This window comes from Pongo abelii, chromosome 6 (assembly GCF_028885655.2).
Source record: "Pongo abelii isolate AG06213 chromosome 6, NHGRI_mPonAbe1-v2.0_pri, whole genome shotgun sequence".
Lineage (NCBI taxonomy): Eukaryota > Metazoa > Chordata > Mammalia > Primates > Hominidae > Pongo > Pongo abelii.
In genome coordinates this window covers 137,225,509-137,241,905 of record NC_071991.2, presented here as the reverse complement: position 1 = coordinate 137,241,905, position 16,397 = coordinate 137,225,509, and the positions used below count along the sequence as shown (strand labels likewise).

The window sequence follows — 16,397 nt, the reverse complement described above, 5'->3', positions numbered from 1 at the left end:
TGAAAGCTGGTTGCAGTGGCACACAGCCAGAAATTAATAGAAATTCTCTATGATGATACCCATAGTGGCAAAGAACAATGCATATGCCACACAAAATCCTATAGATCATCTCTTCTAACGCAGTTTGGTTCAACAAGTAACCGGGTGCCTATTACTCAACAGAAATAGCTATTACTGAGCTAAAGCTGAGGAAGGACCAATCCTGCCCTTGGGGAGCCAGGTAAGTGATGAGAGACAGGGAAGGTACCAGGTACATTGGGGCAAGAACCCAGAAGATGCAGAAGAGGCTCCTGGAGAAGTTCTTACCCAAATGAAGGGGGAAGGACACGCAGGTAGAAGGAAAGAAATTGGCACTCAACTGCATGGTGTGCGGGAGGAGCTATGAGCACCTGGGAACCAGGCACCAGGTGAGAAGCGAGGAGAGTTAAACTTGCAGAGGGGCAGGGGACCAGGTCAGAGGGGGCTTCAGGAGCCAGGCCAGGAACACTCACTTCCTTAGACAGGAAGACCAGGAAAGAGTTTTATGCAGAGGAGCAGTGAGCTGGAGGCTGCAGTTGCAGGACAAATTAGGGGAGCACAAGATAGAAGGCAGGGAGACCCGTGGGAAGGCTATTTCCAGCCAAGGAGTGATTTTGAAGTCCTCAACTGCAGCAGAAGCAAAGCAGATAGAGAGAGGAACACTTAGGAGTCAAGACTGGCCAGACTGTGGAGGGTTAACATTAGGGTGAGAGCCAAGAAAGATGTGCGGCTGATTCCCAGCATAGCCTGGGGGGCTAGGGGGAAAATGTGCCAATGCTGAGAGGCAGGTGTCCCAGCCCTCTCTCACCAATGAGGAAATGAGCAAGGAGGGAGTGGCTGGCCCAAGATCACCCAGTGGAAAATGTGTGTCTGTCCCTACACTGTAAAGGCCTGGCTGATTTCCACAATGCCACACTTCTCCTGAGAACCTCCCAATTATCTCCTTGGATACGCTCTTAGATCATGAGATGATGCTACTGATTTTGGTCACTCTCTGTGTACAGATGGAGTTAAATCCTTAAATGTACAACTGACTACACTCCCTCTTCACTGCTTTACAGCCTGGGGTTCCCAGGTGCCTACTGATTTGTGAAGGTAGGAAGAGGGTACATGAGATATGTTCAAAATTTCAAAGAGCCTAATGTAAATTGTGCATTTATTGACAATGCGATGGTTGTGCAGGTTAACGAAAATGTCGAGTTTCTTTGCTTTGGAGTAGAATTATAATTTGGTACACTAATGCTGGTTATCTCATTGATCAGCTATTCTCAACTGGCAGAGTTTTCCAATTAGCTTGCCTTTGAATAATTAAAATGGGAAAATTAATCAATCATTACTTAAATATACATTGTTGCTGGGACAACAGAACACAGGATCTATGGGGAAAATCATATCAGTGGATGGTGGGGAAGAGTTGAGATACCATTGCTTCAAACTGTGGGGATTTGTGCTCAATAGAACAGTGAAGGAGAAAGTGTCTGTTCTTTGATGCCTCTGCTGGCTGTTGGATGCCTCCTGTCCCCTAGTCTGGTGTCAGGATACCCCACTCAGACTTTGAGTGCTCTACATACCCCCATGTACTACATATTCTAAGTGGCTGGGTCCTGCATTCCATCATCCCCTCCTTTTGCAGTCTTGCTCTTCAATTTCAAATGGGGCAATTCCTCTATATATCTGAATTCATGGGAATGTTATCCATAGCACACCAATGAGGTAGAACCAGCTCACAGCCTAGAAAACCTTCAGCATTCGATGATTGCATGAATCAAGATTTATTTCCCTTTTCAATAAGCCTTGTGCAAGGCATTCTGCCAGGTGCTAAGAACACAGTACCGCTAGTGTGCAATTAGGGGGAGACTGATTCTACCTTCTTCCATACACAGGCATGCACACACACACACATTGTCACAGTAATCATTTGGAAACAGTGCTGCTATCTCGGTTACCAGAGGCGTAATCATGATCATTAGCATTTACTGAGCAGGTACTATGTAGAGGGCACTCACCGGCTTAAGATGTGGGCCCTGCCCTTAAGGACTTACAGTCAAGCCAAGAAGATAGGTCACATACATAAGCTATAAAATAAAGTGGGCCGAGTGCCGTGGCTCATGCCTGTAATCCCAGCACTTTGTGAGGCCGAGGTGGGCGGATCACCTGAGGTCAGGAGTTCGAGACCAGACTGGCCAACATGATGAAATCCCATCTCTACTAAAGATACAAAGATTAGCTGGGTGTGGTGGCATGCACCTGTAGCCCCAGCTACTCAGGAGGCTGAGGCAGAAGAATCACTTGAACCTGGGAGGCGGAGGTTGCAGTGAGCTGAGACTATGCCACTGCACTCCAGCCTGGGTGACAGAGTGAGACTCCATCTCTAAATCAATCAATCAATAAAATAAAGTAAAGTAATAAGTGCCGAGATAGCCAGAGAGATAGGATGAGTCCACAGGAGGCAGGGCTGGTTGAGGGCTGGCCTGGTGGAGGAGACCTTTATGGAAGAGTGACATTCAGACAAGATTTTGAAGGTTAGGCAGGAGTTCAGTTAAACCAAGAGGGGAGAGCATTCAGGCAACAGGGACTGCGCTGTGCAGCTTGGAGGGAACAGGCATGTCCGTGCAGGTAGGAGGGAAGCACATGCAAGGACTTTAGGGCACCTTTCAGATCAGAATGTGGAGGCAGCTGCTGGTTTGGGGGTATGGCGCTTGCTCTCCCAGGGGATCTGTGTGCGGTGCTCAGGGAAACAAGGCATTGGCAGAAGCCACTATTGGTAGAGCTTGACTTTGCTTTCAGATCATCTCTGACACAGTTTTTTCTAGATACCTTCGAGGGGAAAAAAGGGGCCGGCCTCTTTCTGAGATTGTGTTGAGGAACTGGCTGACTGCTCAAGCGAAACCTAAGAAGCACACCTTTGCAAGGACATAGCGGAGGTTTAGGAGAGCCCCACAGCGCGGGCCAGGGCCAAACTCTGCACTGAGGGCTGAGGCTGAAAGCAACAGAGAGAGCCAAGGGCTCCAGGGCTCCCCTATCAGCTGACACCCCCAACCCTATCCACCAGGAAGTTGTTCAACAGCACCTATTTGTGGTAAACCAGGAAAGATGTGGCTCTTAGTAATTGAAGCACCAACAAATACCAGTGTGAGCATCTGCCCTCTCCCTTTCTCGCCAGTCTCATTCCCATGTCCAGATGCATGTTATTCCGGCAAGCAAAAAACAAGTCCGTGTAAGGCTACCAGGGTTCCCATAGACAGCGTACTTCCCTTCAGTGGTAAGCGATAGTTGTTAGGTTTGTTGTTATTATGGCACTAGGGGTAGGGGAAGAGTTCATTCAATCATTTTATTTCTGGGAGGGTCACTTCCTCCCTGGGAAGGCAGCGCTGAGCACCCACTCACACAGCTCAGTAATGGACACACATCAATCTGATGTTTCGCTTTGTTTATACAACAAATAAGATTCTTCTTTCATCTCTGCCCCCAAAACAGATGCTACCAGAAGCCTGAATTCCTTACTAGATGAGAGAAGGTATGACCATAAATATTAAGACTGTTACTATTGTTTTCTTTAAAATACAAAACCAAAACCAAAAACCAACTCCTATGCCAATGATCGTGGCCCCTCAGCAAAATTCCCAGGCTTCCAGAACTGGTTCATACACCTCTTCTGCAAGCTCTGTATTATTTTATAATCACATTTTTAAAAAATTGCAAATAATATTACTCTGTTTAATCATCTATTTGCCAAAATATGGACTGTTTTAAAAAAAATCAATCTGTTCTTCACAAAGATGTGTTGCCTTGAGGGCTTTCAAAGGACCGCATCTAGGCACCAAGCACCATTCCCACAAAAAGTGCTAAGAATGTGTTTTCTGATAGTGGCATATCTGCAGTAAGGGTTTAGCCTATGAGGAAAATGCCTTTGAAGGTCATAAAATTCATTTGGCTGTATAAGTACTGGAGTGTATGCTAAAATAATCAGTCACGTTACTTTATAGTCATACCTCGTACTCTCATTCTGGAAAATCAATAAAGTGAGGAGAAGGAGAGGGATATTGTGTATAACCATTTAAGCGAGAGAAAACAAAAAAATAATGTTCTGTAGAAATGGTCCTCAAGGAAGCCACAGACCTAGTTTTCACAGCAGGCTCAATTTTATCTCCAAGCTCATCACTGAGTTATTAAATCGAAGTACCCATCATATCCTAGACAAAAATACAAAAAGATAAAAAAAGGGAAATAGCATGTATCCCTCTCTAGATGCTTGGAGGCACTGAAAATTATCCACGGCCTTTAAAATGTATTTCTAAACTGTGTCCATTATTCACACTCCTAATGTTTTGTTCCAGCAAATGTTACAAACTCTAATGTTGCCTTTGCCTGGGATACTTCCCCACCTGAAATTTTCCCTTTCCTCTCCTCTGCCAAGTCAATTCTTCCCTGTATTTCAAGACCCAGCCCAAGACCTTCTGCTTCTCAAAGTAGAGTCTGACTGGCTGGCGATCCAGAAAGGCCAAGAGGCCAGGCCGGAAGAGGAGAGAAGAGAGTCAGGCATGAAGCTACCATGAGGCCCCTAAATGCTGCTTCTGTATTTCTGGGCTCCTCTCCACCCTCACACCTAGGAACTACTGCTGGGGATGATGAGGTGCCCAGGCAGAAGTAGCAGCCGCCATTGGGTCGCTGGTATGGCACCTGACTTGCTTTTCCTGAGCGGCAGCACAGACTGGCCCATGCAAGAGCGCCAGTAGGCATAGAAGTCATGGAGTCCAGATCGGGAAGGCACTCGGTGGCCTTCTGTACCAGCTGCTCATGCCTGGCAGCAAGGGCTTTTGTGGAATTCCTACGGATGGTGAGGGACACTCATGACCTCCGAGGCGCTCTCTTGCGACCTTGCCAACCAGCTGTGGGTAGTAGTCATTTTCTTTGGTGTAAACCTGGACCACCCCTACGCATGGGCCCTGCTTCTGTTCACTAGACTCCACATTTTCTGCGCCCTGAAGGAAACAAGACGTCAAGCCTGGAACCTCAGAGCTTGCAAAGGGTCAATTTGAATGTTTTATTCCTCCGTTTTGTGGCCCCTCCATTTCCACTGGTTGTGCAGCTACCAACGCATCCGAACGCCCTTTTCAAGGGACCATCTCAGCAGGTCTAGATTGCCCAACCCACCACGGCCATATGCAGCAGTACTTTAGCAAAGACGTTGGGAAAACACTGGGTTAAATAAAGCTGAACAGGTTTCTTTATTAAAGAACCTTTCAGGGCCTTTGATATGCTATGAATCTCCAAGAAGGGCTTGATTTAGACTTAATTTCCCAAACACTTTTAGGAACCGAAGTTGGGAAATGGTGGGCAAATTGATCTTCAGTCCCCACATGCTGGAGGCGGGATACCTTTTCCAGAGCTCACCTCTCATTGTGCCAGGGAATACCTACATGGCTTCTTCCTCTTCAGATTTCTCATCTTGGCTCCCATATTCCATCCCAATGGTGCCTTTAAATATAGTCTGGAGTAGATGTGGGTCTAGAATTAGAGTCCAGTTCTCGCATGTAGAACAAACTCTCTGGGAAAGGAACTTCCAGGCATAGTGGTAAACTTAAGTCTTAATAATCTGTGATAGTCTTAAATCTTAATAATCACCAATCACATTTCAATTTAAACCGGTCTTAGAATGAGACTTGATCAGAACACTAACTCACTCTGTATCTGAAATTCCCCCCCCCTTTTTTTTTTTTGAGACAGAGTTTCACTCTTGTTGCCCAGGCTGGAGTGCAGTGGTGTGATCTTGGCTCATTGCAACCTCCGCCTTCTGGGTTCAAGTGATTCTCCTGCCTCAGCCTCCCAAGTAGCTGGGACTACAGACAGGATCTTTCCCTGTCACCCAGGCTGGAGTGCGAGTGTAGTGGTGCAATCACAGCTCATTGTATCTTCAACCTCCTGGGCTCAAGAGATCCTCCGACCTCAGCCTCCCAAGTAGCTGAGATTACAGACTTGCACCACCACACCTGGCTAATTTTTTATTTGTTTTTTTTTTTTTTTTTGGTAGAAGCAGAGTCTGTCTTTGTTGCCCAGGCTGGTCTCAAACTTCTGGGCTCAAGTGATCCTCCCACTTTGCCCTCTCAAAGCCCTGAGATTACACGCATAAACCACCACACCCAGCCTGACTTCCTATTTTTGATGTTGAATTGATTATGTACTTCTGGGTCTTGGTACCTGAGCTTTAAGCGCAGCTTGGTACTACAAGCCCTTCCAGGCTGTGTTCACATACTTGCTTAGATAGCTACTCACCTTCCTCGCTGCTTCATCAGCCCTGTTACTCCAAATCGTTTCAGGCATTCCACTCCACTGGAAGAAATAGTTAGACTACAGTCCCGAAACCTCACGCCTAAAGCATGAAACTGCTTTCCCCTCCACCACTAGAAGGGGGCAGTTTCCCACTCTTTTTAGTAAAATTTCTCTTTTTTGCTAAATATTCACACTCATTAAAGAAATACAAAAGATGCAGAAAGACTAAAAGAAGGGAAAAGAAATCACCCACAACCCCATCCCAGAAAGAAATCCACTATTGCTATCTGGGCTATTTCTTTACACTGGTTCTTAAAGAATAAAGCAATCTTTATCCTCCCCACAGGAACCCAGCTGCCAGTCTTTAGGTGTTGCTTGAAAGATTAAATACGCTAGGACTTACGGTTGCCTCGAGCAACGTTCAACTCATACAACTCATTTCTCGTACATCAAATCTCTTCCAGAAGTAAGAATTTTAAACCATTTTATATGGGAAAAAATTAGTTTTTAAAATATGTTATCTTGTGTGTTAATCGTCTTAGCATGTGCTCCATGTACTTCCACCTAATACAGTCTCTATCCCCAGCTCCATCTCCAGCCCTGGTGGTGCAGCCCTGATCCCCCGATGCCCCAGTTCACAGGGCTCAGCCACACACTGGTCAGTTTAAATCAAATGATCATCATGGAAAAATGGTGTCCAGTGCAGTTTTGGGAAAATGATCGAAGTGTACTATGCCTAGTTTGAAACAGTGTCTTTTTAAATGAAAGACTTTTTTTTGTCTTTTTTCCAAATTCACGCATACACCTAATAATTAAGAAGTGTGCATTAAGTACATGGCATGGTGTCTGCTCTACAGGATAAGAAGGGATACAAAAACAGTCCATCTGCAGCAACTGGAACAGTGCATGGCAAATTGACACAAACTGAAAACACAGCAAGCTTTCAGGAAAGGGAGTGGGTCACATGGGCAAGAGAATTTAGATTTCTATGGAACTGTGAAGGCCAAGAGAAGAACCACAGGAAGAAAGCACCAGGCAGAGCTTAGAGGTTGGAATTAGCCTTCAGTCAGCATTTATTAGGCACCAACTATGTGCCAGGTATTGTGAGGGACAGAGATGGGATAAAAGTAATGCTGAGAGGGGGCTCCTAAGTGCCTTTGGAAACAGAAAACACTTCCCTGAGGAAGCACCCCTGAGCTTGGAGTTGAAGGAAAGAGGAGGCCTCATGCAGCAACAAAGGACCATTCACAGCATCTCAAACAGCGTCGCTCTGACCCCAGCCCAGGGTGTAGGGGAGAGAGCAACAGGGGGCCCGCTGAAGGAGCAGGAGCCCCACAGTGAGTCCTGGGGCGGGGCTGATGGATGTGGACTTCTTAACTTTACCACCTTCAACCACATGCTAGCAGAGCATCCCTGCCATTGGCAGAAGATTCCAGAACTGTAACGAGATAGGAGACCTGGCCCTCGCCCTTAGACAACTCACAGGCTGGTTGAGAGCACAAGAAGCAACCTTGGTGTGCCTTTTGCTTTTTTGTTTTGTTTTGTTTTTGTTTTTTTATTTTTCCATAAGTTGTTGGGATACAGGTGGTATTTGGTTACATGAGTAAGTTCTCTAGTGGTGATTTCTGAGATTTTGGTGCACCCATCACCCAAACAGTATACACTGCACCATATTGGCAGCCTTTTATCCCTTGCCTACCTCTCATACTTCCCCCCAAGTCCCCAAAGTCCATTGTATCGTTCTTATGCCTTTGCATCCTCATAGCTTAGATCCCACATATCAGTGAGAACATATGGTGTTTGGTTTTCCATTCCTGAGTTATTTCACTTAGAATAATAGTCTCCAATCTCATCCAGGTCACTGCAAATGCTGTTAAGTCATTCCTTTTTATGGCTGCATAGTATTCCATCATATACATATACCACTGTTTCTTTATCCACTTGTTGATTGATGGGCATTTGGGTTGGTTCCATGATTTTGCAATTGTGGGTTGTGCTGCTATGAACACGCATATTCAAGTATCTTTTTCAAATAAAGACTTCTTTTCCTTTGGGTAGATACCCAGTAGTGGAATTGCTGCATCAAATGGTAGGTAGTTCTACTTTTGGTTCTTTAAGGAATCTCTACACTGTTTTCCATAGTGGCTGTACTAGTCTACATCCCCACCAGCAGGGTGGAAGTGTTCCCTGATCACCGCATCCTCACCAACATCTACTGTTTTCTTATTTTTTGATTATGGCCATTCTTGCAGAAGTAAGGTGGTATCACATTGTGGTTTTGATTTGCATTTCCCTGTCATTAGTGTTGTTGAGCATTTTTTCATGTTTGTTGGCCATTTATATATATATAAAGAAGGTATATATATATACCTTCTTTTGAGAACTGTCTATTCATGTTCTTAGCCCACTTTTTGATGGAATTGTTTGTTATTTTCTTACTGATTTGTTTGAGTTCATTGTAGAGTCTGGATGTGAGTCCTTGGTCAGATGTATAGATTGTGAAGATTTCTTCCCACTCTGGGTTGTCTGTTTACTCTGCCGACTGTTCCTTTTGCCGTGCAGAAGCTCTTTAGTTTAATTAGGTCCCAGCTCTTTATCTTTGTTTTTATTGCATTTGCTTTCGGGTTCTTGGTCATGAAATCCTTGCCTAAGCCAATGTCTAGAAGGGTTGTTACAATGTTATACCTAGAATTTGTATAGCTTCAGGTCTTAGGTTTAAGTCTTTAACCCATCTTGAGTTGATTTTTGAATAAAGTGAGAAATGAGAATCCAGTTTCATTCTCCTACATGTGGCTAGCCAATTATCCCAGTACCATTTGTTGATAAAGGTGTCCTTTCCTCACTTTATGTTTTTGTTTGCTTTGTTGAAGATCTGTTGACTGTAAGTATTTGGGTTTATTTGTGGGTTCTCTATTTGGTTCCATTGGTCTATGTGCCTATTTTTATACCAGTACCATGCTGTTTGGGTGATGATGGGCTTATAGTATAGTTTGAAATAAGGTAATGTGACACCTCCAGATTTGTTCTGTTTGCTTAGTCTTGCTTTGGCTATGCAGGCTCTTTTTTGGTTCTGTATGAATTTTAGAATTGTTTTTTCTAATTCTGTGAAGAATGATGGTGGTATTTTGATGGGGATTGCATTGAATTTGTAGATTGCTTTTGGCAGTATGATCATTTTCACAACACTGATTCTACTCATCCATGAACATGGAATGTGTTTCCATTTGTTTGTGTCATCTATGATTTCTTTCAGCAGCATTTTGTAGTTTTCCCTGTAGAGGCTTTTCAACTCTTTGGTTAGGTATGTTCCTAAGTATTTTATTTATTTATTTATTTATTTTTACAGCTATTGTAAAACGGGTTGAGTTCTTTATTTGATTCTCTGCTTGGTCACTGTTGGTGTATAGGAGAGCTACTGATGTGTGGATGTTAATCTTGCATCTGGAAACTACTGAATTCTTTTATCAGTTCTAGGAGCTTTCTGGAGGAAGCCTGAGGGTTTTCAAGGTAAGCGATTGTATTGTCAGCAAACAGTGACAGTTTGACTTCCTCTTTAGCAATTTGGATGCCCTTTATTTCTTTCTCTTGTCTGATTGCTCTGGCTAGGACTTCTAGTACTATGTTGAAGAGGAGTGGTGAGAGTGGACATCCTTGTCTTATTCCAATTCTCAGAGGGAATGCTTTCAACTTTTCCCCATTCAGTATTACGTTGGCTGTGGGTTTGTGATAGATGGCTTTTATTACATTAAGGTATGTCCCTTGTATGCTGACTTTGCTAAGAATTTTAATCATAAAGGGATGCTGGATTTTGTCAAATGCTTTTTCTGCATCTATTATCACATGATTTTTGTTTTTAATTTTGTTTATGTGGTGTATCACATTTATTGACTTTTGTATGTTAAACCATCCCTTCATCCCTGTTATGAAACCAACTTGATCATGGTGGATTATCTTTTTGATATGTTGTTGGATTTGGTTAGCTAGTATTTCATTAAGAATTTTAGTATCTATGTTCATCAAGGATATTGGTCTGTAGTTTTCTTTTTTGGTTGTGTCCTTTCCTAGTTTTGGTATTGGGGTAATACTGGCTTCATAGAATGAGTTAGGGAGGGTTCCTTCTTTCTCTATCTTCTGGAATAGTGTCAAAAGGATTGGTACCAATTCTTCTTTGAATGTCTGGTAGAATTCTGCTGTGAATCCTTATGGTCCTGGACTTTTTTTTGTTGGTAATTTTTTAATTACCATTTCAATCTCACTGCTTGTTATTGGTCTGTTCAGGGTATCTAATGCTTCCTGATTTAAGCTAGGAGGATTGTATTTTTCCAGGAATTTATCCATCTCAACTAGGTTTTTTAGTTTTTGTGCGTAAAGGTGTTCATAGTAGCCTTGAATGATCTTTTGTATTTTAGTGGTGTCAGTTGTAATATCTCCTGTTGCATTTCTCAGTGAAGGTATTTGGATTTTCTCTCTTCTTTTCTTGGTTAATCTTGCTAATGGTCTATCAATTTTATTTATCTTTTCAAAGAACCAGTTTTTTGTTTCATTTATCTTTTATTTTGTGTGTGTGTGTGTGTGTGTGTGTGTGTGTGTGTGTTTCAATTTCATTTAGTTCGGCTCTGATCTTGGTTATTTCCTTTCTTCTACTGGGTTTGGGTTCAGTTTGTTCCTATTTCTCTAGTTCCTTGAGGTGTGACCTTAGATTGTCCATTTGTGCTCTTTCAGACTTTTTGATGTAGGTGTTTAGGGCTATGAACTTTCCTCTTAGCACTGCCTTAGCTGTATCCCAGAGGTTTTGATAGGTTGTGTCATTATTGTCATTCAGTTAGAAGAATTTTTTAATTTCCATCTTGATTTTGTTTTTTACCCAATGCTCATTCAGGAACAGGTTATTTAACAATTTCCATGTGTTTGCATGGTTTTGAAGGTTCCTTTTGGAGTTGATTTCCAGTTTTATTCTGTTGTGGTCTGAGAGAGTGCTTGATACAATTTCAATTTTCTTAAATTTATTGAGGCTTGTTTTATGGCCTATCATATAGTCAATCTGGGAGAAAGTTCCATATGATATTGAATAGAATGTTTATTCTGTGGTTGTTGGATGAAATGTTCTGTATATATCTGTTAAGTCTATTTGTTCCAAGGTATAGTTTAAATCCATTGTTTCTTTGCTGACTTTCTGTCTTGCTAACCTGCCTAGTGCTGTCGGTGGACTATTGAAGTCCCCCACTATTATTGTGTTGCTGTCTACCACATTTCTTAGGCCTATTAGTAATTGTTTTGTAAATTTGGAAGCTCCAGTCTTAGATGCATATATGTTTAAGATTGTGATATTTTACTGTTGGACAACGCCTTTTACCATTCTATAATGTCCCTGTTTGTCTCTCTCTTTTTTTTATTTTTTTGAGAAAGAGTCTTGCTGTGTCACCCAGGCTGGAGTGCAGTGGTGCAATCTCAGCTCACTGCAACCCCCACCTCCCAGATTTAAGTGATTCGCCTGCCTCAGCCTCCCAGGTAGCTGGGACTACAGGCATCTACCACCATACCCCTCTAATTTTTTTTTTTTTTTTGTATTTTTAGTAGAGGTGGGGTTTCACTGTGTTGGCCGCACTGGTCATGAACTCCTGACCTTGTGATCCAAAGTGCTGGGATTACAGGCATTAGCCACCACGCCTGGCCCCTCTTTGTCTCTTTTAACTGCTGTTGCTTTATGGTTTGTTTTGCCTGATATGAGAATAGCTACCGTTGCTCTACTTGCTTTTGGTTTCCATTTGCATGAAATGCCTTTTTCTACCCCTTTAAGTTTATGTGAGTCCTTATGTGTTAGGTGAGTCTCCTGAAGGCAGCAGACCGTTGGTTGGTGAGTTCTTATCCGTTCTCCAGTTCTGTATCTTTTAAGTGGAACATTTAGGCCATTTACATTCAGTCTTATTATTGAAATGTGAGGTACCATTGCATTCATCAGGCTCTTTGTTGCCTCTGTACTTTGGTTTTTTGTTGTTGTTGTTTTTTGCTTTTGCTTTTTAGCTTGTATTTTTGTTTTCTAGGTCCTGTGTGATTTATGCTTTAAAGAAGTTCTGTTTTGATGTGTTTCCAGGATTTGTTTCAAGATTTGGAGCTCCTTTTACCAGTTCTTGTAGTGGTGGCTTAGTAATGGCAATTCTCTCAGCATTTGTTTGTCTGAAAATGACTGTATCTTTCCTTCATATATGATGCTTAGTTTCACTAGATACAAAATTCTTGGCTGATAATTGATTTGTTTGAGGAGCTGGAAGACAGGGCCCCAATCCCTTCTAGCTTGCAGGGTTTCTGCTGAGAAATCTGCAATTCATCTGATAGGTTTTCCTTTATAGGTTACCTGGTTCTTCTGTCTCACAGCTCTTAAGATTCTTTCCTTTGTCTCAACTTTGGATAACCTGCTGACAATGTGCCTAGGCAAAGATCTTTTTGCGATGAATTTCCCATGTGTTCTTTGTGCTTGTTGTATTTGGATGTCTAGGTCTCTAGCTAGGCTGCAGAAGTTTTCCTTGATTATTCCCCCAAATATATTTTCCAAGCTTTTAGAATTCTCTTCTTCCTCAGGAACACCAATTATTCTTAGGTTTGGTCATTTAACATAATCCCAGACTTCCTGGATGCTTTGTTCATATTTTCTTATTTTTTTTCTTTGTCTTTGTTAGATTGGGTTAATTCAAAGACCTTGTCTTTGAGCTCTGAATTTCCTTCTTCTACTTGTTCAATTCTATTGCTGAGACTTTCCAGAGCATTTCACATTTCTAAAAGTGTGTCCAAAGTTTCCTGAATTTTCGATTGTTTTTTCTTTAAGCTATCTATTTCATTGAGTGTTTCTCCCACTCAAATTGGGGGAGTGTGTTGGGAGAGGAGGGTCTCCCTTTCTCACTTCCGCAGTTGGGGCACTCACAGTATTTGGGGTGTCTTCTGGGTCCTGCAGGAGCAATCTGCTTCCTTCAGAGGGTCTGTGGGTCCCCTCAGAATTGCTGGTTTATTCTTGCAGTTGATCTGGAGCTAAAATTCACCATGGAAGCTTCCAGATGCTGCTTTGTCTGGAGCTGCAATCTAGTCCTGCCTCCTGTCCACCATGATCCCCTCCATCCTCCCATCCTTCTGTTTTGTTTTGTTTTGTTTTGTTTGCAATAGAGTCTTTCTTTGTCACCCAGGCTGGAGGGAAGTGGCATGATCTCAGATCACTGCAGCCTCTGCCTCCCAGGTTGAAGTGATTCTCCTGCTTCAGCCTCCCAAGTAGCTGGGATTACAGACACCTGCTGCCATGCCCAGCTAATTTTTGTATTTTTAGTAGAGATGGAGTTTCACCATGTTGGCCAGGCTGGTCTCGAACTTCTGACCTCAAGTGATCTGTCTGCCTTGGCCTCCCAAAGTGCTGGGATTACAGGTGTGAGCCACTGTGCCCAGCCCATTTGATTTCACCTTCTCAGGGTTTAGGTTCTCTGCTGCCATCTCACCTGGCTGGATGGCACATGTAACACTTAAAGCAAAGACTAATGTGCTGCAGTGTTTAATCCACTCCCCCTGCCAGTTTCTCCTGCAAGTGTCTCTACACCTGCATCTTTCCTTGCCTGTGAATCCTCTCACTGGAGGAAAAGCACCCCTGTCTCTTCCACACATATCCTTTCAAGAGAATGAAGCAGGAAGGGGGCTTTGCCTCATTCAAGCTGGTGGCTGTTGCTTAGTGGCTGACTAGAGTCTCACCCGGAACAGAAGGGTTGAAAGCCCAAGGGTTGTTCCCCTTGCACTGAATCAAGGGATGGACCCAAAAGCACCAGAGCCAGGGCCGCGAACTCTCTCCTGCTGCCTCCGCTCCTCCTGCAGTATGGACATCGAGCTCACCCCCAGAACCTCTGTGTCTCCCCTGCCTTGGGCACCTGCTCCAGATCTCCTGCTTCCTGACCTTGTACCAGGGCCTCCTCCAGACTGGGCACACATTAACAGGTTAATAAATATTTTTGCAATAACAAACAGAAGTCAGCTCTCACTTCCTATTTACCACTTCTGCTTGGTACATTTATCTTAATCTCTGCATCTTTGAACCGGTTATTAATATGGCTCAAGAATAGACAGCAAACACACAGCTGCCCTGCTGAATGGTGTGGTGTTCCTACATGCCAGGCACTGAGCTGGAGGCTCAGACACAACAAAGACTGAAACAAAAATGTAAAAAAATGTCCACTTTGAGAACCACAGTCAGAGCATAGCTATTGATGAGATTAATATGAATAAGCATGTTAGTAAGAAATTAAAAATAAACCTAAACCACTAAAGACTTATTTTCTTTTAGGTTACATAGACGATAGATAGTTAATTATAGTGGCTAACATTGACTAAGCACTTTCTGCATGTCAGACACTGTGCTTCGGGCTTCCCTGAGCATAAAAACACATTAAGATGGATTATTGGGGGCTGGGGGTAGGGAAGGAGCTACCATTTGCTCTTGGTTTTACATGTGGCCAGTTTCAATCCAAGATAAGCTACAATGAGATAAAAAAGTTCAAAAAAAATAATTAAACCAGTTAAAAAGAAAAACAGCACTGGGACTGAGGCTGGGTTTCAGAGCCAATTTCCAAGAAGTAATTTCATCATCATAGAACATCAAACGTGAATTCCACTCTCAGCTATGCAAATTCCAAAAGAATAATACCTCACATTTGCATAATGCTTGATGCTTTTCAAAGTGCTTTCCCAGTTATTAATCTAGAGAAGGCTTTATTACTACCGAAAACATAAATTAAAATTCTGTTCGGACTCCAGTTCTCCATTATTTTTTCCACTCACTTTGCCTTCAAAAGCCAGAGCCATCTAAATCCAGGTGCTTTTGATTGAATGGGTAACTCTAATAAGTTTAACTGACAGGGTGAATATGCATAAATGTAGCATATTATGAGGCCTTCGATCTACAGACACCAGAGTCAGGCTTAGGAAAATTTGCTGTTGAATTAACAAAACCACAGGGGAGCAACTCGGAGTTCAAGTTTGAGATCCTTTCAGGGTCTCAAATTTTGTCAGAGCTGCACACACTATGTTCATCAGAATCCATCTCCTTCTATCAAATATGAGAAATTAGATCTACCACTTTGTCCTTAACCCTACAGAAATCCCCCTCGATGACTTCCCGCAAAGAGGCCCACATTTGCCAAACAGCTCCTAAGTCTTGTTTTGTTTTGAATGTAAGTGAACCAAGAGGCTGAATTCACTGTAAATCCAACAAGGACAGAGGATTTTAGAAAAATGAGGTGAGGAGATATGACGGGGTTCGAGGAAATACTTCTACCCAAACCTAATGCCTTTCCAATTTGTTTCTTTTTCCATCTCTTTCAAACTTAATTATGTGTAGCATTCTCAGTCACTGAATCACCAGCCTTTCCTGACACTTCAAGCTCATGCATTTTAGCAAAAGATTAACCTGGCTGTTTGCTTTTAATTCTGAAGCTGTGTTAATACTCACTCCCGCTAGATTAGAAAAGAAGAAAAACACACTCCCACATACCCCGCCATGGCACCAGCAAGGCTCCAGGGTGAGACTGCTGACGCTGTCACAGTCCCTAGGGCTGGCTGCACTTACCACTTCAGGAGGGCCAAGAGAGCCACTGACAGGGCCACCGTCACCATGGGGCCATTCACTTCCAATTTTAGAAACCCCAAGGCTTCCATCATTCCTCTGAGACCCCAGAGTGGTGGTCTTCCAGATGAGACAGGAGGCTGATCCCGCTGCCCTTATGGGAACCGTGCTCTGCAGGTAGAAAAGGGAACAGGCAACTAAGCAAACATCACATGGAGTGGGCCCCCACGATGTGCTCTTTCTCAGAGTGTCTCCCTATAAAGAGGAAGGAAGAGGAGGGCACAACAAAGGGTTTCAGTGTAAAGGAATGAATCAGCAACTTTATTCCTTGATGACTGCACTGTCAATAAACATTTATATTAACTTCCTCAGAGAGGAAAAGCAAACTTCCCCATGTTTGCTGAGAAACAAAATGGTTGTAACCATGGACTTGTACTCTGAGAGGAAGTCTTCAAAGAGAGACTCTTCTCCAAAATGTCTATCTTTATCTATGTCTATATCTATCTCTATGGCTATATCTACA

At 43.0% G+C, this 16,397-nt stretch overlaps 1 protein-coding gene across 2 annotated transcripts in view; it reads right to left on the bottom strand.

The window, feature by feature from the left end:
- The window catches only part of TBXAS1 (thromboxane A synthase 1), a 191,140-nt gene extending 175,013 nt beyond the window's left edge, over positions 1-16,127 (bottom strand). The window contains exon 1 of one of the 2 annotated variants that reach the window (XM_009243284.4): positions 15,878-16,127. In XM_009243284.4, the coding sequence (XP_009241559.2) occupies positions 15,878-15,969 (92 nt within the window). In that variant the 5' untranslated portion in view covers positions 15,970-16,127. 2 annotated transcript variants of the gene reach the window in all.
- Between the last annotated feature and the right edge of the window lie 270 nt (positions 16,128-16,397).